This window comes from Grus americana, chromosome 22 (genome assembly GCF_028858705.1).
Source record: "Grus americana isolate bGruAme1 chromosome 22, bGruAme1.mat, whole genome shotgun sequence".
Lineage (NCBI taxonomy): Eukaryota > Metazoa > Chordata > Aves > Gruiformes > Gruidae > Grus > Grus americana.
This window is the reverse complement of record NC_072873.1, coordinates 1,795,929-1,819,333: the sequence shown is the minus strand read 5'-3', so window position 1 is coordinate 1,819,333 and position 23,405 is coordinate 1,795,929. Positions and strand designations below refer to the sequence as shown.

The window sequence follows — 23,405 nt, the reverse complement described above, 5'->3', positions numbered from 1 at the left end:
CTTATCCCTGACCTATTCAAATCAGCTATTCACAGGCATGAAAACCAGCAAGACATTATATCACCAGAAATTAAAAGTCTGCTAAGTTTATTATAGGGCCTCCTGTCCAGTATATTTGTTTTTAAACTGGAAACAGCAAATAGTCAATATGTTTTATCCAGGTAACAGTGTCCTGACACAGTTGGCTTGATTTGCTGTTTACACAATGTCTTTGGAATTCAGTGCAAATATTTTCAGCAGATTTAAACAGGGGCATGAATTCAAGAATGTGCTTCCTTTGGCCTGTTTTTCAGTCTCTCTCTTTGGCAGCCCAGGTTGTATTTAGAAAACATACCCCTTCATTGCCTGCACTGCTTTGTACTCATCAGTCTTGAATCTGGAACTACCATTGGCAAGACGTGATTCTAAAACCAGTTTAATTGCTGTTGGGTTTTTTTTTCCTTGAAAAACAAACGCATCGCCAGACCATTTGCTCTTAACTTTCTACCCTTTGATTTTTCATCGTTCCTCCCTCCCTCAATCCAAGCTCAAAAAAGTCTAAAAACCCAATCCAAACCCTCAAATTACAAAATGAAACCTTCCTTTTTTCTTTCTCTCTGGCCTTTTTATTTTTCTTTATCCCTTTTGTTTTCTTTCTTTTCTCAAAACATAAACTTTCTCAACCATAAAGACAGAGTAGAAATACCTTTAGAAATATGAAAACTGTCTTGACCTGAAAATAATCTAATGTGTGAGGATAAATCAAGCAGCAAACGTATTTCAAAAAGGCAGTGACTTCTCTCTGCAGCTCAGAGTTTGCAAGGAGCCACTGTGCATTTTGTTTTGAAATTGATATCCATTGTATATTTAATTGTATCTATTGTATATTTAATTTTATCTGGGCTCTTTCATTCTCTAAAATAAAATAAAATAAACTCTGTGGAGATAAAGTCTAATGCGATATTTCTAAGTACCGGGGTTTAACAGAAGCCACAGCTCGACAATAAATAACATCTTTTTTTCCCTTCCCTGACTGCTGTGTTCTTATGTCATGTCATATGAAACCTCCATATACTTCTAACCCAGCCTCAGACAACGTGCCCACGAAGGGACTGCTTCGCTTTTCTACACTGATTAAATCCTTTATGCATTCCCAAATCTGTATTGTATCTTCCACGGAGATGTATTATTGTCTACAGAGAGGGTGATATCCTTGCTGGAAGTTATTCTCATTTGGTTTCCTCACCATGATAAATATGTCTTATTAAAAAGTAGACTCCACTACCCGAGCCGAGAAGCTGTGAATTAATTAACAAACAGCAGCGCCTTTATTATGAATAGGTTTGCTGAAAATATCTACCAGGGCAGAGGTGGGAATTTCTCCAAGGCCTTCCTGTCTGGCAAAGGTTTCTTAAAAAAAAAAAAAACCAAAACAAACCCAAACCAGAACCAAGCGGAGAGGCTCAGCTAAAGCAGCTAAAAATAACAGCGACGATTTTTTTTTAAATGTCCATAAAATAAATTTACAATCCCCTTCGCCCAAAAGCTCGCTCGCTTGTGGCTTCCACAGAAGATTTGCTTTGTACCTCATCTCTCAGCGCCTCACAAATGCCGCTCATTTATCTTTGCCGAGGACGGCCGCAATCCTAATTATTTACTCCAAGGAATTGTTTAAAAAAAAAAAATCTCAGGCAGAATAATAAATATTCGATTATCTCCTGTTCCAATTAAACCCGGGCAGGATCCGCGCTGGGTGTTTCATCACGCTCCAAGTTTCACTTTGCGAGCGGTAAAATTTAACCACAAACTCTTTGCCTGCAACTTTTGAGTGCGAGGATTTAAAGACATTTTAAAAAAATAAATGAAATAAAAATCAGGGGAAAGTGCGAGAGGGAAAAAACTGCGGGGAGGAGGATGGTCGGGGAAAAAAAAAATAAATCAAGCGGTCGGGGAAAAAAAGATTAAAGAAATCTAAGGCAGAGGTATTCTCCTGTAAAGCCATCCCCTCCATGTTGGAAATCCTAAATTCACAACCTGACTGTGTTTATGAAGAAGAGCAGCGCCTTTCCCCTCCCCCCGCCCCCTCCTAAGGTATATTTCCCAGAGCCAGCGAAAACAGGCATAGCCCCGCTTTTAATTTAAATTATTATTAATAATAAATATTCTAAACATGCCCTTAACAATAGGTCGGCTGCTGAGAAAGAGCTCGAATCCCAGCGACTGCCTTGCGATGGATATGCCTGGAAAATAGAGACACATTCCTAAAATTTCCCTCTTCCCTCCCCCCACAACCGAGCTTCACCCCAACCAGAACTCCCCAGTTGTAAAGCAGGGGGGAAAAAAAGGGCCCTGGATGAGGGCTGCAAAAGAGTCTCTGCGTGGAAGGAAGCTTAAAGCTTGTGAACTCTTCTTGAACCGAGATTGGAGTCATATGGTCATAAATCATTGGGACATATACTCCGCCATTCACAAAGTGATAGCCTATTTGAGTCCGGCTTACCTTAGTCTCTGACGAGCAAAGCACAGGCAGACATAATATATTTTCACATCCAGCATCCACGCAATCAATAAGCAAGGAATGACCCCCTTCCTTTAAAAACGTTAAAGGAACATACGAGAGAGAGGAAAAAAATCCAGCATATGCATGTATATATGTATTAAAAAAAAGCCAAAACAGAGGGGGAGGGGGCTCAGCCAGTGGAGCTTTCGGTTACGGCAGCTCAAATTGTCTCTCTGTCTCCGTTTGGGGAAGAGGGAAAAAAAAAAAAAAAATCAAGATGCTTTCCAGCTTCCAAGATGTGCAGAAAAGCTGAGGGCTTTGAATGGACAAACCCTGAGATTCTAGTTGCCCTATAGACTGGTACGCGCTGCTCACTGATAACAATGGCCTCTGCTTTACCACAGCAAAGGGGAAGAAGGGAAAGGAGAAGGGAAAAAAAAAAAAGAAAGAAAGAAAAGCTGAACACAACACAACCCCCCCCCCTTTTAACTATGCAATGCTTGGCTGGGATTAAAATAATAACGAAAAGAATCCAGGCTACGGTGGGGAGGGGGGGGTGGGCGAAGGGGGGGAATAAAGCGGAGGGGATATTTAAAAATAAAGATTTGGTTTGGATTGCCGGGCAAAGCCAACGAGCCTCCCAAACAGCGTCACTAGTGAAAAATTATGCTAATTGCAGACGTGGTGGACAGAGGCCTAGGCAGAAAGATAGCAAAGCTTGCCTTTGATTCACGTGTTTAACAATTAGGTGTCAATTTATGCTAATAAACCGTTTCAACATAGTCATAGTCTCCCCCCTCCCCTTCCGCGGCGGCAATCGCGGCTCTTTCAATCGCTGATGCTTTTCTTCCCCCGGCCCTTCGGCTGCGTTTGGCTCCTCGCACCCCCACCCCCCCAAATAAACCCCACTTTTCTGGGGCTCGGGGCGGGGGGGTGGAACACGGGAGCCGCCGGCCCCGGTGTTTGCAAGGGCAGAGGGGAGCCGGGGAGGAACCTCTTGTGTTGATGCAACTCCGCAGCCCCGCGTAACTTCGGCGTTAAGTTTGTGCGACCCAATATCTGGGGGCTCCTCTCGCCTCTCGGCCTCCGCCGGGGAGTAGGTGCGGGGTTTGGGCGGGGGGGGATTGTTCAGGGTGCAAATCACCCCCGGGGGAGGCCAAGGCAGCGGCGTGTTGAACAATAAAGATGATTATTATTGCTATTATTAATAACGCCGTTATTGCTATGCAAGGCGCTGCTGCTGTCGCCACGGGAGATTTATGCCTTTCCCCGCTCCCACACGGCTGCCGAAAGCAGAAACTCGCCAAGATGCGTTTTGGGGAAAGTCCGTGACGAGGAGGGGCTGGCGAGTGGGAGGAAGGCAGGGCAAGGAATTTAGGTGTCTGCACTTTTTTTTTTTTAAAGTGCTACTTTTGTTTCACATCGCAATTATCTTCCCTCCTTTAATTCTGGCGCTCACTCCTTTGGGTTAAGTGCTGACGGGGGGGAATTTACGTTTAGCAAAGCAAGAAAAAGAGGGACCACAAAGGCTCTTTGGACTTCGCTGGGAAGGTATGACCCGTCGGGGGGGGTGTGTGGGGGGGTGTGCATCGCCCTTTTTTTTTTTTTTTTTTTTTTTTTGCGTGTGTGTGTTTGTGTGCACCTTTAGGCTGGTAACTCTGGAAAGAAAAAGAAGAGTGTCCAAGTAAACATTTGACTTTTGAGAAGACTTACTCTCGGTTGGACAGCCAAGGTTTTCTAGGTGATGGATAAAGTCTTATCCCAAGGACTACGGTGGTTCCAGCTATTGTTCTGGCTGCAGCCAGATCACAGACGTGAGGGTTTCGACCAGAGGACACCATTATTGCCACCCCCCATACATCCCCCATCTGACTTTTTATGAACTGCTCCAACATAAATCTTCTGCTACAAGATAGTTCCTATTTTGGAGCCCCGGCGTTGAAATTCCAGGGAAGGAAAGAGGAGAAACAGTCGTGGACTATTCTTTTAAAGACTTTTCTGTAGGTAAAGCACTCTATAGGTTTCCGGCTATGGATCTCCACTGACTTATTCGGAGTACCTAGGCAATGAGAAGTGCCTCGGATTCTGCAAGTAACTCCTCTGAAGTGCAAAATTTGGTTTTAACCTTAACTGTCAGCCGAAAAAAAAACCTGTTAAGAAGGTCGTTGCACGTTTATATGTTTAGCTTCTGTAAGTAGGTTTTGGGGTTTTTTTTAGGCTCCCTGTGTATTGCCATCTTTGCTTTGGTTGCAGCTTATTTTTCTTTAAAATGTAACTCCCTCGCACTCGTCACGAAATCAGCAGCAAATGTTGCAATCTGACTGGGTTTCCCTTCAAAGGGAGTACAGGAAATATTTTCCATTTAAAACACTCTCTCAAAGTTACGGTCATAAATCACAAAGTTTAAAGACAAGGCAGTAGCAAAATGAAAATAGCTGAAATCCAGGGCAGCCGTGCTTATTCTGGGGTTGGTGGAGGGGAGGAGAGAAAAAAAAAAAGTCACGTTGGGTGACTTTAGAGAAGGAATGGCTTCCAAGCCTGATGCAGAGGAAGATACGGAGACACCACACAGACAGGGGACCAGGTAGGATATTCAGCAAAACTCACCAATTCTCGGATGTCTGGTCCAGCAAATTCGAGGCAGCGGTGGACTTTGAGAAAGGAGAAGAACTGAGGGGGGAAGGGGAAAAAAAAAAAAAAAAGAAAAAAGAAAAAAGTATGAAACTTTGGTCAGAAAAGCGTGGACAAGGGAATTCATCACAGGGAGAAACCTTTGGGTGGAAATGGGGAGAAGATAGGCTCTAATGAACAAAAGCCCCAGCATTTCCTCTGAGATTATCTCCATCCAAGTAACCACAGCATTTCCAGGGATTGCACCCGTCTCCATCCATTGATAACCCAATATGCTCATCAGAGGCCGTGGACATCAGGTTTATTTCAGTAAATCTGATGCGATCTCCTGTCTCTCCGGCATTTCCTTCCACCTTCCCCCGTGGAAACCCCCCGGGCGAGGAAAATGTTTCTCCCGTTCTGGGGTTCGCGTTAGTGATGGAAAAGGTTTGGCGTGAACCGTGGGCGGTTTTGTCCACGGCTGGTGGCGAACTCTGAATAAAAATTTAAAATATATATCTATTGGGAAGGGTTTTGGTTAAATTCTGGTGGTAATATCAGAGTTAAATGCTTTTAAAAGATAAAATACATGCAGTTCATTATCTCTGGGTTCAACAACAGGATAACAGGAGGGAAAATAGGAGGCCGTTCTCCTGAAAGGCAGAAAAGCCTTAAGCACTCAGAATATGTTTTTTCGTGTTTCTCCGATGTGCTCGGAGGATCGCCACGAAGGGGGAGAGGACGGAGATGCTTTATAGTGTACGAGGACATCATTCACACAGCAGTGATTTGGTATCAGAATTAACGGTATCGAGCCGTAAACATTTTTAAAGCCACGCCGAGATTTATCACCGCAACTTTGGCACGAAGGACTCGGAAAGGGAGAAAGAAAGGGAGAAAGAAAAAGCAATCTCATTTAAAAATATTTTCGTTTTGGGAAACATTCAGTCGCTTTAATAATCCTGTTTCCGTTCTGTATGTTGATGTTATTAATCTCAAATAAAAATGTTCCCCTCACACCCCTACTCTGCTTGTGACAACATCCCCGAGTCCATAAATCACCCGCGGATGCTTCGTGACCTTCTCTAGTCGGCGGCCTATAGCTGTATTTTTTATTAGTATTATTATTACATGCGCGCACACTTTAATACACAGCTTTGGCAATATTCCACTTACATCACAGCCTTCCCCGGTTAACTGGGGCTTTTCAGTTCCCTCTGCAGAGTACACACAGACATTTGTAAGGGGGGGGGAGAAGAAGAAGAAGAAGAAAAGAAAACACCCTTTCTGCGCTGTGAGCTCAGCAAACGCAAGCTGAGTCTCGGCAAGTTCCTCCCACGCCGGGCCCGGGGAGGAAGGGGACAAGTGGGCAGCCCGAGAGAGAGGAGGAGGAGAAAAGAGGGGAAAAAATCGCGTTTATTTGGAGTGGATGCGGGAGGGAGGAGGGGGAAAGAGGAAACAAACAAACAACCAAAAAGAAGCTGGCATAAATAACGGCTCCAGCAAGGAGGGCGTGGGGGGTGTTTGTTTTTCTTTGTTTTTAATTTATTCCCTCGCAGTACAAGCAGAAGAGGGATGGAGCCAGTGTCGTGTCCCCCCCGCCCCCCCTCCCCAAGTGTTCTTTGTTTTGATTTGGGGGGGTTTGCTCTATTTTGTTTGCATTAATTTTTCTTTTCGAGGCGGTGCCGGTCCAGCCCTGCCCCTGCTCGTCCCGCACCGGCCGATGGGCTCATGAACCCCCCGGGGAAGGGCGGGGGGCCGCAGGGCACCCACCGCATCCTCCCGGGGGGGGGCTGCCCACCATCCCATGGCCCGTTTTTTTGTCCAAAGAGGAGTTTGGGTTTTCCCACTCCGTAAACAGAGAGGTGGAGGGAGGGGAGAGCTCCGAGGAGAAGGGGAGAGTTATGGAGGGTCCAGGACCTCCTGAAACCCCAAACAGAAGCCAGCCCGGATAAGAAATCAAAATGAAACTGAGTGAGCAGTGGGTTTGCCTTGACAGATTAGACCTTTTTCTCCCCCTGACCTTTGCTTGGAAGAGCAATAACTCACCAGGTTAATGATCAATCAGCGGAAGTGCTTTGGAATTGTCTCAAAAAAAAAAAAAACCAAACAAAAAAAACCCCCAAAATAAAAACAACAACCGGGCGGATACACAAGTCCCAGGCTCCTGCCGGGGCTGGGTCCTCCCGACCCCCGCAGCACCCCTCTCCCGTGGGTCTGCCCGTCGCCAAAAGCCTCTTCTCGCCCCAGCGGGGGGTGAGGTGCGGCTGGATGGGGGGGGCATCGGGGGGTACGTGGAGGTGAGAGAAAACGGCAGTTTGCGATATCAGCGTGGTACAAATAGCTATTTTGGGAGCAGCTCGCCAGAGACAGGCTGGGAATCACCATCCCCACTTTTCTTCTCTCCCCCCCCCGCGCTTCCAAATGCCAAAATAATAGCTTGAATTATGCGCTCACGTGACTGGGACACGTCAACCTTTTGCCCATTTTATACAGAATTGGTAAATGACCGGCTCCCCCCTCCAGTCCCACGAATTCCCCCATCAGCAAATTCTCCAAACTTCCCGAGCAGCCGGGCAGGCGATGCCCCTCGCTCCCTCTCGCCGCAGTTGGGGCTGCCCTGGCCTTTGGGCGTTCCGGGCTGCCTTTTCTGTTCTTTTTTTTCTTTTTTTTTTTTCTTCTAGTTTTTCTTTTCCTTTGTATCTTTTAACCTGAAGGCGAAGGAAGCGAACAAACAGTAACCAGGAAAGCGCCTGCAGCAGCCACCGCTCCCAAAGCCTCAGCGTCCAGCCAAACGGCAAAGACGACGGAAACGGAGGGAAAAATAACGGGTTCGGGGGACAGAAAAAACGGAGAGGGACTTCTCTGCCTCCCCGGCGGCGGGGCAGCGCCCGGAGGCCCTGGGGATGGGCTCCCCGCCCCCGGAACCGCGCCCGGGCTGAGCCGCTGGCCCCGGCACCGAGGACGCGGTTCCTCTGCTTCCTCCGCTCACGTCCAGGCTCCCAGTTTCTTCCCATTTTACACCCCCACCCTCCTCCTTCTCAAAAAAAAAAAAAAAAAAAAAAGAGAGGGAGAAAATGAGGATTCAAAGCTTTCTCCCACTGCCCTTCCTTCGCCTCCCGGGAGAACCAGGCACCCACGCTACTGCCGTGGCCGTTTCTGTGATAAAAGGAAGGAATTCGGTTATTTTTTGCAGTGATACTCGCCTGAATCCGGGACCCGGCTGACGCTGGAAAACGAGCTGGGCATGGGGGAGAAGGGACCTGGGAGAAGAAATGAGTTCCATTTTACCTGCTTCCATCTGATAATTCATAAAGACTAACAATTTCTGAGGAGGAAGTCTCAGGAGAGGGTGAAAGAAGGGGTGTCAAGGGATTATATTTCTCTGTTTTGGGATGTTTACACTGAATATTTATCGTCTGTAGGGAACCGTGCGGATACCACTGAGCCCTGCATCCTCCCTGCACAGTGCATCTCTGCAAACCCCCCAGCCACAGGCACACACCCCAGCCACTGCCCCTTGCGAAAATCTTCTATTACTGTAAGAGTATTCGGTCTGGCATCCTCATCACCATATCAAAGAGGTCCCATCCATCCCGGGCTCTTAGTTAATTTTTAATTAGGTGGGAAAGCTTTGGGAACGGCAATGTTTAACGCAGCAGAGGACACGTAGATGGAAGCGGGGGTTTTAAATTCTAGTTTTAACATGGATGCGACAAGGCGGTGCTGGCGCTGGCAGAGCCGGGACGCACCTCGCTGCAACACGCGTGTTTTTTGCCAGAGATATCCCATCCCTACGCCCACCCTGGGCAGAAGGGATAACCCACCTGGGGAATAACCCGAAGAAACCAAACCGTTCGGTGCTCACTCCCCCGCCCCCCGAAAAAAAAGTATCATTCCGGCGCTCCTGGATTCACCCACTGCTGCGGTGGCACAAAGAGGAGCTGAGCTCTCAGATCCCCCCTCCACACCCGGGATCAGATTCCCCACGCTGGACAAAAAAACCCTCGTTTTTTAGGGAGGATGGGAGAAACGAAAACTGGAAGGGTGGAAAAACACCTCCCTCCTAAAATCCCCTGTCCCAAAAGAGCAGAAGTGGGAGCACTACCACCATACGGTTAGATTTCAGAAAGTGTCCATTAATATCAATTTACTTCAATGAAAACTTTGGTTCTTCATGAAGTTGATGATTTATGATAAAATCAATTAAATTACGGCCACTTAGGGCCTGCGGTTTCTTCTCAGATTTCATTCGCCAACAGATCAAGCGCTTGGTAAAAAATTTCAAGTTTAGCTGGAGGCGAGTAAAGATAATTCTGAAGCTGAGGAAATTTAATGCAAAGCAATTTTCCGGGGTGGGGGTGGGGGGGAAGAAGAAAAAGAAAAAGAAAAAGAAAACAGACGCTCGTGCATCCGAGCTCCTGCTCTCTGCCAATATACCAGTTCGCCTCGGGAAATATTAGAGACTGAGTCAAAACTTTTCCAGTTTCACAATGTATGAGGACATTTTTAGAACTGGCAACTTGTCCCGGGGACTGAGTTATTATCTCGCTCTAAACAGAAAGGCACCAAAGGAGAACAGAGAGCACAAATATATATATATATAGAAAAACTTTCCAGGTTTAATTCGATTTCTCGGAGGTTTTTTTCCTTCATACAAACGATTTTCCTGTCTCGCTCTTAAAACACACATCGGGCGTTCACGGGGGAGGATGAGGGAGGAGATTTTTTTTTTTTTAGAGCCAGAAAAGAATAGCACAAGTCCATAGAAAATAACGCGTCCGATATTCCCACGCGAAATCTCGCCCTCCCGGCCGTTTCCCTTTCAATCCCAGAAAGTGCATTTGAGCGAAATGACCCATTTTCGAGGACATCCCTCCCTCAAATCCAAACAAACCTTGAACCTTTTTAAAACCCTGATATTTTCAGGCTCGGACCCCCCCCAATAGCCACCGCTTTCATGCCAAATATTTAAGAATCTCAGTCTTACCCATTTCGGTCAAATGCACTGGCGGGCTAAAAGGAAAAGCAGCTCAACTAACCAGATGTTTGTTAGTCACATCTGCCCACTACACCCAGACCTGGGGAGGGAAAAACCGCTATGCACAGAGCTTGGGAAATCTTTTTTCTTTTTTTCTTCTTTTTTTTTTTTTTTTTAGAAGCCCTTGTAATTAGGGTCTGCTTCAAGTAAACAAAAAACTTTGTAGGGCCATAAATCACCATCACATACATTCTTCAGTTTAACACCCCGCTTTTCCAATGGGCTTTTGTAGTTTCTTTTTCAAACGAGAGAGAGGTGCTAAACCTTTAACAAATGTGTCCCAGACAAACTTCTCGGGGAAACATGCACTTGGAAAGAAGCGGTTTGCGGTCAGTCTCTGTTATGGACCCTGCCAGATAATTTTTTGCTCATCTTCAGCTTCCCCGATCCTGCTCCCGAGGCATCAGTCTTAATTTGTTACCAGGAGAAAGTCAGCTATAGCTCACGGTGACCGGTGGAGAAGCCTGTCAAAGCTTTCGGAGCAATTAATTATATCTCACAGCGTCGGAGCTGAGAAGGTAGGAAAGGCAGAGCTGCATCATTCTTTTATTTATTTTTTTAACTTCTTACCTGTGATACTGTCCGACCCAGGACTTCAAGAAGAAGGAACGAAGCCGGATCGGGGTGGTGCGAGTTCACAACTGGAGCAGGCAAATTAAGGAGAAGAAACTACTTTATTGCACCCCGGTGGATCTTGCTGACAGCTTTCTCGGACGGTTTGGATTTTTTTTCCCCCAAAGATGCTTTGATTTTTTTTTTTTACCCGCTCGATTCAAACGGAACTGACTTGATGTGGAGAAAAATAGAAAATCTTCCAAAACAGCTTAAAGTATTGCAAAGATGAGGCCACCCTTTGCAGAGAGATACCGAGCGGAGGAGGATGAGATGGGGGTGTCGGGGGAGGGGGGGTAGTTGCGCACACGTTCCCCTTTAAAAAAAAAAAAGGCCCAAAAAACCTCCCCCACTCCCGAATCCTTGGTATCTATCTGGAAAGCTGTTTCTCTTTATAAAGACTTAAAATGTTGCAAGACGGTTATAATACTGAGTGACAAGGGGTGCTGGAGAGAAGGGAACCAAATGGATTCTGGTTTTTAGAGCCAGTAGGAATTGGCCAGCCTTCAATGTCAGGATTCAAAATTGATTCCATATGTCTCGTCCGGGGAAAGGGGAGAAAACGAAGGAAAGAAAGAAGGAAAGAGAGAGAGAGAGAGAAAGAAAGGGGGGGCAATAAAAGTTATGCAAAGCCCACCGGTTTCTTTCCCCCCCACACCCTTCCCAGTAGCCCCGGGTAAATACCCTGTTATTAAATCTTGCCCTTTTTCAGGGAATATTTTGGACTCTCGCGTTTGAAGCACAGAGAGGGAGAGGCACCAGTAGCAACAAACCAGATCCTGGAGGTTATTTTTAGACTCGGCTTTGCTGGAGCTGACCTCAGCGCGGGGAGAGGAAATATGGATCTGGATGCTGGTGAAAGGGCGAAGCGTGCCATGGCGCGGCGTCGGCTCCCAAAAATCGGGAGGGAAGGGGGGGGTCCAAACCGTCCCCAACGGAAAAAAAACCCTCCCACCCACCCCGAGCTGGGCAGAGGCGAGCGGCTGGAGCGCTGGACCCGGAGGCAGGTGATGGGCTCGCAGGCTCCGGGGCGCAGCGCTGGTACCGGCGCTCCCGGGGCGCTGGGAGAGGGGCTCGGGGGGGGGGGGGGGGGGGGGGGCCGGTCTCCCTTTCCCCGTCCCCTCCCGCCAACAGCCCAGAGGCTGCGGATTGCCATTTCCTACTGATTTCACCGGGACAAGCTCGGAGAGAATTTGACCCAAAGTTTTTCAGGCTTCTCCCCTGACCTCTAGAAACCGCTGCCAATAAAGCACTGATATATTTCGCATTGAGTCGGACATCAAAAGGAGACGAAATAGCAACGAGTGGGGATTTCTTCTTAACCCCTCCCCTCATAGCTACGCTAAAAAAAATAAGGAGTCAAATCTCCACCATCGCCTCTGATTTATAGCCTTCTTTTTCAACTGGGATGGTTACGCGCAGCGAAGTGTTGAAATGTGGTTATTGCCTTTTATTCCTTTCGTTCCCCCCCTCTTCTCCTCTCCCTCTCCCCCAACAAAAAAAAAAAACAAAACAAAAAAAAGGAGAAAACTTCAGAGAAAACCGTCACCATTTCCAAACTTTTGCCTATTTAACTGGAAAGCGACTGAGCTCTTCCTCTTTGTCTTCTCTGCCAGTGACTCGTGTTCACCTCCCTTTTTAGATATGAAAATGAAGCGGCATAGTTGGCACCGGCTCCTGGCCCTCCCCCGCGGCTCCTCGGGCCTGCAGCGGGGCGGATTTGGGGTGATGCCGGGTTTGCTCCGACCTGAGCCGCCTCGCTTGAGCAGCAGGAACTGCCCGGGGGGTGATGCTGGGGGGCAAACACTGCCTGGAACCCTCTTCCAGGGGAAAAAAAAAAAACAACCCCACAACCCAAAATAAAGGCGTGGGGGAAGCTGCTGCCACGTCCTGCCCGCCCTGCCACCGCGCCTCTCCGCGCCTCTCCGCGCCTCTCCGCGCCTAAGCCACAGGTTTCCGCGTTATTCTCCTTTATGGCTCTGCTCCGCTCCCTGCTCTCCACGCCTTGCAGCTCTCGTCCTCCGCGATGCTTTGATCTTAAATAACTCTCTCCTACCGCCTGCAATAAATTATGAATTAAGGTGCTGTTGACTCATATTTACAACGTTAATAGCTTCCTCTTCGGGAAAAGATAGGGTACGTCTGGCCGAGAGGGGAAGGGAGGGAGATTTCTTTGGGGATGAGATGTGATAAACACGGATTCGCAGCTCTGATAGACCAGGAACTTCTGACGAGATGACAGGCAAGGAGAAAGGCTTATTGCACAGAAATTAAAGAAATAGCACTTGTTCGAGCTACCTGAAATAGCCTATTATCTCCTCCCGCCTCTTGAACATTATTTCTGCCATTTCTAACTCTAAGGCACAATAGCTGGTTTCTCGAAAAACTCGGTTTCAACGAGTTAATAAAGAAATGCAGCTTAAACATGGTAAGGAACTATTTGCTCGTTATTTTTAGCGGGTCTGCGAGTGAACAGTGAAGCTGCTGGGCGGCTGAGCTGGGAGAGGCGGTGGTGAGCAGCGGGGCTGCGCGGAGGATGCGCGGAGGATGCGCGGGTCAGGAGCTTCTGCTCTGGACTTTCCTTCCCAAACTGTGGCCGAAACGAAGCCCTTTTCCTCGGGTCACCGCTAACCGCAGAGGGGAGAAACTTGGGGTTTGGGGAGGATGGAGCTGACATGAGTGGGAGGACCAGAGTCCTGAGGATCGGAGGCAGAAACAAGGGCTGAGGGGGTGCTTTGGGGAGAACGGAGCCCTCCTAACCCGGATCCTGCACAGAGGGAAGTTTTGCATCACCCAAGCGCCTCTTTGCCCCTGCCCACAGCCCCGGCCACGGACGGAGCAGGACGGGGAGCGCTCTGCCCGTCTGCTCTGGGTCTAGGGTCCCCGCCCGACTCTGGGTCCTATCCTGGCTCTGGGATCCCCTCCAAGGTTTGAGGGTATTCTCACGAGTTTTGGGGTCCTATCTCTGTTACGGAGTGCCCTCCTGGGTCTGGCTCTCCTAATGGAGATGTAGAGCTATTATCCAGGATCTGAGCTTCTATTCCGTCTCTGAGTCTCTCAATCGGGGTCTGGGGCTCTTATCCAGGGTCATATTTGGGGTCCGGAGACCCACCCCGGGGTAGGGGCAGTGTCCCCAGCACGAAGGCTCGGCCAGAGCGACCCGGCGGCCCTCGGCCACCCCATCTCTTCCTGACATCTGATTATCAAAGGGCGACACACACACAAAGGCGTCTGGACCGGGGATAAATAAAGCCCCGGTATTGATTTAAAGGGGGCTACCGCCCAGGGCGGGGGCTGCGGGGTGGCTCCCCCGCACCAAGCCCGCAACCGCCCCCCCCCAAAGGGCCGATTTCTCACGCTCAATATCCTAAGCCGACAGAAAAAAAAAAAAAAAAAGGAAAAAAAAAGCGCGCAACAAAATACTACCGAATAAAATAAAGGGGGGGGGGGGAAGAGGGGAGGGGGTCTGCATCCATTGAAAGTCGACAACTTAAATTAATACGAGGCTTGACAGAGAATGATGCTGTATTTCTGGCTCAGTCACCGTCCCTGGATCTCCCTTAATATTTAATGAAAGTCGCTGAGTTGCTCTAATTTTGCTACATAAAGGTTTACACTAGCAGACAGAGTTAAATATCCCCGCTCGGGCGGTGTGAGACTTGGCTGGCGAGCAGAGGGGAGGAGAGGGAAGGGGGGAAAAAGCGGTGAATTCTCATCCGAGAATCCGGTGCGAACATTTAATCTTTGCTCCTGTTGTCAGTTTTATTGACTTCTCGCATGCTGGAGCTTGTAAAATATTTAAAAACGCGATCTCCCACTTCCTCCTTCCCTTTCAACACTCCGGGTTAGGACCAATTTGGTCCAGTTTGGAGACGAGAGAGGAGGGCAGTACCTGACTCCTGACCTCATTTTCCGCGGAGGATGCGCTCCCCGCGCTGACATTAAGGCAGGTAGCGGTGCCCCCCGTTTGGGACACACATCTCGTCCCCAAAGCTCCAGCTTCGCTGCCCCACCTCAGTGGCTTGAAAGAGATTTCCCTGTTACAGCTCTGCGATATTTTACACAGGAATCACTACAAAGATAACAGCTGCCGGCCAGGTTCTGCTACTGTTAAACCTATTTTCAGTGCTATTTCTCCTCGGATCTCTGCTTTTCCCTAGGTAAATAACAGGCCCGGGCTCCTAAATAGAAAGATATTCCTCAGAGCACCTTCTCCAACTTTCATCATAAGAACATTATCTCTCCATCCGTCACCAGCGCAGCCTCAGCGAGATCCGGGCGCTAGAAAGCCACGCAAAGTTATCCCCCCGCTAGAAAAGCACAGCGAATTACCCACAAGGAGTTTATTCCCCTTTCTGTTGTTGTCCCTGTGCTTACGGGGACAACCCGCCTCTGCTGGGGTCCCTCGACAGCGCCCCAGTTTCTGCAGATCCCCATTGTTCTGGGTTTGATGGGCAAAGTCCCCTTCCTGCCTGGGACCAGACTCCCGCCTCTCTCAGAGGCAGCTACCTTGCAGCCCTCCTGCTGCAATCTCTGTTTTATTTTATTTGCATTTTAAATCCGATTTCTGTGTCTGGTTTAAAAGCAACTCCAGAAATTGCCTCCCAACCTGTGCCTGTTCTCCAGCGAGGAGTCCTGCCGGGGGATGGGGAGAGGGAACTGGGGAGAAAATGAGTTGTCGTTGATAAAGGGATGCTGCAACACAGGACTCCGAGCTGTAATTTTTATATTAAGGTCGTGCTCTTTTACTAGGTTTATATGCCAATGAGGCGTTCCCGGTTTACCAAATTTATACAAATCTCTCCTTAATTGGTAATCACAGATGCTGTAATTTAAGACCCCCAGCTACAGAGCTTTCATATTAGCTGCTGATCTATTACTGTAAATCGTCTGAAATAATCAACTCCAGGGAGTGGGGTAGAGAGAGATCCTCGCTCTAAAATATCATCGCTTGCACATCATTTTCACTCGAGAAATGATTTATCTTGGACACCACTATAAACAACACAACTCTCTCACAAACACACACACAATGGCAGCCGCACTGCTGCTGACATGTTTATTGTAATAAATCAAGAAAGGGGGAAGGAAAAAAAAAAAGGTTGCGAGGAGAGAGAGGGAGAGGGAGAGAGAGGAATATTCCTAAAAATATCAATGAAATGCCTCGATGGGTATAAACACACATACCACCAAGTGAAGAGAAATGGGAGGAAATGAAGACGGCTATTTGTCACATTTTACGACAATAACATTAATAACAAACAATAAATTTACATGGACATATAGACACGCTAGGAATTGGGAAGCCCCTGCTACTTACAATAATCCAGCCCTCGGCGTGGCTTCGTGGTTCCTGAGAATTGTTTTATTGCAGACTCCTCTCCCTCTCCCTCTCCCTCTCTCCTCCTCTCCCCCTCTTTCTCTCTCTCCCTCTCGCTCTTTCTCTCTTTTTTTCCCTCAGCTATAGGCTTGTTTTTTAAAGGACAGTTGAATTTCACGTCAGACACAAGGAGACCATGTCTGCGATTTTCCTGACGAATACATATCTATTCTGCAACCTCTGCATTAATTATTTAATGAATCACGTGATGGGGAAGGGGGAAGGGGGTCTCTCCGTTTCATACTCAAAGGACCACTGTGACCTTCCACCGGAACAGTATTTTTTTAAAGAAGTTTCGAACTGAACGAAGCTTTTCTAGATGGACAGAGATCCCCCTCCCCAGGGCTGCCTGGCACGGCCGTGCCAGCGTGGGATGAGGATGTGCAGAGGGCACCCCCTTCTAATCCACTTCTCTACTAAAGGGCACGGGTTTAGCTTTATTTCTCCATCCTCTCTCCTGCCTGGAGCTGAGAGCACTTAAACCCCTCTCTAAACCTTTCCTGGAGGTTGGCTTTGCTGGAGCTTGGTTTAGCTAAGCGACCTCGTGCTTTTTCTCTCGCTTTTTATTTTTTTTTCTTTCCACACTGAGATTTTTATTACAATCTTGTACTGAATAGCACAACTGTTTTAGAGTCTAAATCAGCTGAGAATATTTATACTCTTGGTTTTAAAGAGCTCAGCCCTCACTTCCAGGCTTTTTCTCCCCGCTGCTGTTATTGTTTGGCCGGCCTTTATTGCATTAAAAAAAAAAAAAAATCAAATTTTGACTCTGAAGAGAGCTGCCAAGTACAAGGATCCAGGGGAAAAAAAAAAAAAAAGAGAATCAGCAACAAAGGGAGCCGCTGGGAAAGGCCGCCGAGCAGGCAGCCGGGCGCGCGCTGCCCTGGCACACCGCTGCCTGCACCGTGCGGGCAGCCAACGCGCGGCCCCACCCGCTCCCCACGTCCATGGGGGAAAAACTGTCACCCGGGAAAAGGCAGCAAGTAGAGCCTGAAAGCCTCAGGACCCTGTCCCAGCGCCCCCTCCCCCCCCCCGCCCCTGTCTCTCAATGCCGGGGGGGGTGGGGGGCCCATACCCTCCCCAGCACCCCAACATCCCTACACCCCCACCGGGGCGGCTACACTGGGAACCGAAATGCCCCCACCTCCCGGGTAAAGCCAGGAAGAAGCTCCTATTAACCGGAAAAATTAATTTAAAAAGCCTAAAAGCGGGTTTTTTTCCCCCGGTTTAGGCCGAGCCTAGGAGGCTGAGGGGGGAGGGAGGCTGGGCTCCCCCCGGCCAGGAAGGAACGAGCGGGGAAGCGCTTCGTTTTCAAAAGCCCTCGATTATTTCTGAATCGATTTTATCGAGTGAAAGTGGTTGTCGGAAGAGAGACGTTTGGTCAAGGTATGGGAGGAAGCGGGGGGAAAATCCAATTAAAAGGGGCTCCCGTCGCTGGGGGGGGGGGTCTCACGAGGGAGGAAATTTCGGGGGGGGCTTTTATGGGAACTTCAGGTCAATTCAGAAGCCGCAACTTTCACTTCACACAACCACTTCTTTTTTTTTTTCCTGTCATAAAACAAAGTGTCCCTGTGAATGGAGCCGGGTAAATAAATAAAAAAAAAGAGAGAGAGAAAGAAAAAAAAAAAGAACCACGGCCATCCCAGGCAGCAAACGGGGCAGATACTCCACCTCCGCTGGCATTTTTGGGTTTGTTTCATGCAAAAGAAGCACCCATTTCGTTTTTTTTTAAAGCCCCCAGTTCAAAGGGTCGGAAACGCGGCCATAAACAGCGGCTTCGCCCTCCGAGGTGCCGTGATCAAAGCCGTTTTCTTTCTAAAGATAAAATGAACGTTTATATAGTGAGAAAGAGAGATTGATTTACGGATTTAAACACGCCGTTCTTATTGCGGATCATAAATCTGTCACCGGGGCTGAGAAACTCCCAACCCGCTCGCCGAGCCGAGCTGCCTTAGAAGCGACCCAGCGCTATAGCGGGGCACCTCGACCCCCCCCGGCCCCCTGTACCGGGCAGACACCATCCCCCTCCTCATATCCATGCATATATAGATAGATATACACGGATATATTTATTTTTACTTCTTCTATACCCCTTCTCTCTACATCTCAGTGGGGCTGGGTTACGCGATTTCGCTCTCAGACAAGAATCCCTTTTTTGTCCAATTTTGGGACCGAGAGGAAACAAAGGGGTTCAGCAACCTGGCTGGGACCAGTGTCTGGGGGACTAGGATGGAGGTCCCGGCTCGGGGGTCCCGAGGAGAGGCCGCCCAAACGTCCCTCGGCCCGGTGGGATCCCCCGCACCTCTCCGCGCAGCTCCGCGCCGCTCCGCGCAGCTCCGCGCCGGCAGCAGGCAGCTGGGCACAGAGAGGCTTTTGAGAGCGCCGTGGGCAGGGGCGAAGTGGGAGGAGGTGCGGGGGGAGGGCGGGGGGGTGGGGAGGGTGGAGAGTGGAGAGGGACTCTCGAAAACAAAGGAATTTCTGAAAATAAGAGGCGAGAGGAGACGCGGGACGAGGGGAGCGGCGGCGGGTTGGGGGCTTTGCTCCTTCGGTTAGGGGTTGGGGTCGTTTTTCCCCAAATTATTTTTGTCAAGCAAACAGCAGACAGTCCTCTCTGCACACCAGACCCCTGCAGACCCCCCCCGCGCCTCGCTCCCTCTCTCCTTCTCCCTTTCTTTCCTACACAGAGGCAAACAAACAAGCAAACACGGAGCGCTTTTGAAGTGAAATCAGAGGGGAAAGCGTCTGTTGGGCCCGGGCTCGGAAACAGAACGATTAAACCGTGAGAAAGCAGAAATAAACCCACTTCTAAGTCTCTTCTCCACTCCTTTCTCCCCCCCCCCCCCGCCTTTTCCTCGCGTTGCTGGTCCCCCACTCCCACGGCCCAGGACCGCGGTGAGGGCCGGGGCCGGCGGGACCCCGCACACGCAAAGTTTTGCTGAACTGCGGGCTGAGCTGTTGCCCAGCACAATGTCCAGCCTCGGAGAGGTCAAGGGGTTTGCGAGGTCAGTCCCCGGCTGTAATACACAGCTAATCGCCTAGAAAACGTGTCCTCTGCGTGAACTCTATCCCCGAGCGGGGCTTGCCAGCGCTGGATTTTGTCTCCCCAATTTTCACCCCTTTCCCTAGTTACGGTTATTCCCGCACCGCTCTCGGGATGGGGCAAGCAACCCCCAGGACAGCGACACTCGTGGAACACAGACACCCTCGGAACACCCGACACCCCCCCCCGAGAACACCCTCACCCCGGGACTCCCGCACCCCTGGCGCTCTGTCCCCTTTGGGACCCTGCCAATCCCTCCCCAAACCGGCCCGTGACACGGGCAGGGAGATCTTGTTCGGAACAAAAAAGAAAAAAAGAAAAACAGAGAGAAAAAATAATTTTAAAAAAGGACCCAGGCGGGGTAACCCCCCAAACCTCCCACTCGAAGGGCCCCGCCACCGCCCCGCGCCCTGCCCGGGGTCCCGCAGCAAAGCTCCGCAGGGCCGAGCCCCAAACACGCGCAGCCCCAAATCCAGGAGGGCAAACCCCCCTCTCGCCACAAGTAACCCGCTGCAAACTTTCTCTGCCCGCTCCCCTCGCTCACATCGGTCAAAATAAAACGAGAAAACAGAAGGAAAACCCCGCACAGAAATTCACGTGTTGTTTTTCTTTCTGCCTTTCTTTTTTTTAGCTCCTTTTTTCTTTTGCTTTCCCCCAGCTTTCTCGTGAAAGGAGGCAATAAACCCATCAGAAATGCATGCCAAGAGAGCAGCTCTGTTACCTGGTTCGCTCCCACATCCTTTTTCCAACGCCCCAGAGACGGCCCTCATGGTTTGGGTGGTTTCTTCCAAAGTGAGAGGTCTGGGGGAGGGGGTGGCTTGGGGGGTGTTTGGTTTTGTTTTTCTCCCCCAAAAATAAAGCTTTCACCTTTACGATCCAGATTTTATTATTAATATTATTATTTCCCCTGAAGATTCTTGTAGGACTCCGAGTGCTTTTTTCCCAACAGACGGTCTGCGGAGATTTGCTGTTGAATAACAATGGGAAAAGGATAAGTATTTAAAGAAAAGAAGTGATTAATGATTTTCTGTATAATTCTCGCATTTTTCTTGGCTTCTGTCTGCTTATAATGGCTGTGAACTTTTAGGTCCTATAGAAATCTTCTTTTCTCCCCCTTCTATTCTATTCATACTTTCCAGCTTTGATTTGCTTCTATAGACCCTGCATTCCTGGAAGCATATGCTTTTTTTTTTTTTTTTTAAGAACGATTTTTTTCCGTTCTTAGAAGCACCATCTCGAAAATAACACCCTCTTTACAACCCCAGCAGATCAAAGAGAGAAACAGTAAAATAAAATGCAACAACAACAACAAAACACCCCAACCTCAGGCATTACAATAAAATACAGCCCTTGCCACCCTGCCTGGGGGGAGAAAAAAAAAAAAAAGAAGAAGAAACTTCAAAGGTTTGCAGTTTCTACCTCTAAAATGCGATAGTTAACCCAAAATACATCCATAAGTCCATTTCTTCTACATCAGACTGTGTAACAGATCTGTACCATGTGACTACATTAATATTATTTTAAAGTATCAAAATGTCAATAGAAAGAAAAAGCTAACGGCCCTTTGTTTGAGCTGGGGGCAGGGAGACTTTTGGGGACACTTTATTTGCAAGGTGGTCGTGCGGTGACTTACTACGACTAAAGGAATAACACATAAACACACTCTGGCTTGAAATATTTCAAGCCCTGCCTTTGTTTCTGAATAATGCGGGGGAATATTTCGGTCCTGCTGGGGGGTCTCGGAGAATTCCGTGAACATTGAACAAATAAGCAAAAGACAAATTTTTTTTAGAGGGAAGTATAAGAAAATTATTATTTTCTTCAGCTGGTGCGGAGGCTTCCTCCCCCTGCGGACCCCCCCTGCGCACAATAGACTTTATATATATATATATATATATATATATATATATATATATTTGTAACTTAGAACTGGAATGTTATTTTGTCCTGAACAGTATTTTCGATACTTTCTATGAGAAAGAAAATGAAAATTAATACAAGAGCTGCGGCTCACAAAAGAAGCCATTTGTCTTCTTGATTATCTATTTGCTTGTCAGGCTATGAGCTATCGCAGGAGCCAGCTCCTTTGTAATATAAAAATACACAGAAAACCTGCAAACACCGAGAAACATCTGTGCAAAAATTAGACTCATTAATGCATTAACTACCTTGGAGAAGGAGATTTTTTTTTTTTTTTTTAAATCGAGAAGTCTCTCTAGAGAAATACAACGCTACATCCATTCCTTACAGCAAAACGCTAATGACCACCTCTGTTTTGTCTGAGACCAGTTTGGGAAGAGCATATTAATATATGCTTAGAACAAATAAATCATAATATGTAAGGCTTAGCAGTACTTAAGGCTGATATACCCTATAGTCAAACATCTTTTGTTTTCATTAGGGAGTTGAGGCTGTGCCATTGACAACAGAAATCCCTGTAAAAAAGAAACGTGCTGTTTAATTAATTTCTTTAAAATAGATACATTTTTTCCTCACCAGAACAAAAGAGACAACCCCTCCCCCCAAAAAATCACGCAGGGTCAGATTCACAATGAAAAAAATTTATTTCCAATTGCGCTTTTTTTTGTCGTCGTTGTTCCTTTTCTCTGCTATTTACAGGTAATCATGGACACCACGAAGGACAAAGGGAGGGGATGGAGGCGGCCGGGCGGGGTGTCGGGGGGAGCCTCGCCAAACCCCTGCCTCACCCCGTGCTCACCCCACGAGGGTCGAGCCCTCACCCCTCCGTCCGTAATTCACATTTTCAGTACAAAATTGGGCTAAACAGCGGGAGAGTAGCTTCACCCCCCCCGCGCCTCATCCTGGGCTGCGGGGGTGAATTCAGGTGCCACTGTTTATCACCCAGTTTCTAACCTAAACCCCTTTCCCCTCCCACCCCCCTTCCCAGACTCACAATTAACCTGGTCGACTCAAAAAAAAAAAAAAATATGGCGGGGGGGTCCTACATCACTCTCCATCCTCTTCCTTTGTCCACCACCCACTTGACCTAATTTGCCTTTTTTTTTCCCCAGCCCCCCTCCCCCCCACACACACTCCCACGCACGACCGGCGCAATGTCCGAGAGCCCCCCCGCTCCCCACGATCCGTGCCCGGCGGGGATTTTGGTTGTGTTTGTTGGGTTTTTTTCCTCCATCTCAGGGCTGTGCTAGAACCGCCGCGTCTTTGGGATGGCGGGACAGAAACTTTCCGTTTGTGGCTGGCAGGCGAGAAAAGAAAAAGGCTGGGGGGGGGAAAGGCTGGGGGGGGGGGGAGAGAAAATCCAGTTCGTCTTGAAGAAACTGAGCCTCATTTATTAAAGTGAGCACTGGTTGTCGAGGTAATAGCAGACATAAGGTCCATCCTTTGTACGGGAGAGTAAACATGACAAATGGGGCAGAGCTTGGCGTGATTAAAGATGAAACAAGGATCCATCTTAGCCAAATCTGAAAACTACTATCTACAGCCTTCTTTTAATGGAAGAGAGGCACAACAGCACAGCTCTGCTTTGTTGCAGCTGAGTCTCCCTCTGTTACCCCTATAAATAAAGAGCACCCCTCCTTCCCTCGCTTCTTGGAGCATTAAAAAAAAAAAAAATCATGTGTTCCCTACACACACACAAACTCACACCCACAAACACACACACTCCATCCATCCGTCCAAGGAATAGTTTATAGGCTGGTGGCTGGTCCATGGGATCGGTTTTGAGATCCTCCTTGTGGGATCTGCAGGCTGGCAGAGGAGCTGGAAGAATTAGACCTGATCTTGGTATTTGGTAACTTGTGATCTTTTTTCCATTTCATCCTCCTGTTCTGGAACCAGATTTTGATCTGGCGCTCGGAGAGGCAAAGGGAATGGGCGATCTCGACCCTGCGCCTCCGGGTGAGATAGCGGTTATAGTGAAATTCCTTCTCCAGCTCCAGGACTTGCTGCCTGGTGTAGGCTGTGCGGGAGCGTTTCGGTTCCCCTCCTGAGTAATTGGGGTTTACTGAACAAACACAAAGGAGGAAAAAGAAAAAGAAAAAAAAAAAGGGGGGGGAGAGGGAAAAAAAGAGCAGAAGAAGAATTACTGAGTTGTTCCTTTAATGGGTCCTTCCCCCTCCCCCCCCCAAAAAAAAGCGTCAAACATTCTTTTGGTGGGGGGATATACTAAAAAAAAAATACACCTCAAACCTTCGAAAAATATACGCAGAACCTATCTCCAAATCTCCACCTCCATCCTCATTTCTTGACGTGTATTCCTGTC

General features: G+C 48.3%; 2 protein-coding genes across 13 annotated transcripts in view; both read right to left on the bottom strand.

Annotated features, from left to right (window-relative positions):
• Nucleotides 1-23,405, bottom strand: part of HOXB3 (homeobox B3) — a 42,194-nt gene that overhangs the window by 4,968 nt on the left and 13,821 nt on the right. Inside the window, exons 2-5 of one of the 9 annotated variants that reach the window (XM_054801125.1) lie at nt 19,884-20,129; nt 10,080-10,640; nt 7,139-8,352; nt 5,087-5,149 (exon numbers count right to left, since the gene is read on the bottom strand). The gene's annotated coding sequence lies outside the window, so the exon portion shown is untranslated. Of the gene's footprint in view, nt 1-2,479; nt 2,903-5,086; nt 8,952-10,079; nt 10,641-10,700; nt 10,997-16,062; nt 17,245-19,883; nt 20,130-23,405 lie in introns of those variants that run through there. The other 8 variants (XM_054801123.1, XM_054801126.1, XM_054801131.1 and 5 more) reach the window with 8 other exon arrangements.
• Nucleotides 22,152-23,405, bottom strand: part of HOXB4 (homeobox B4) — a 31,010-nt gene continuing 29,756 nt past the window's right edge. For all 4 annotated transcript variants that reach the window (XM_054801136.1, XM_054801138.1, XM_054801139.1 and 1 more), the window contains exon 3: nt 22,152-23,147. In XM_054801136.1, coding sequence (XP_054657111.1) covers nt 22,831-23,147 — 317 coding nt within the window. In that variant the 3' untranslated portion in view covers nt 22,152-22,830. The remainder of the gene's footprint in view (nt 23,148-23,405) is intronic.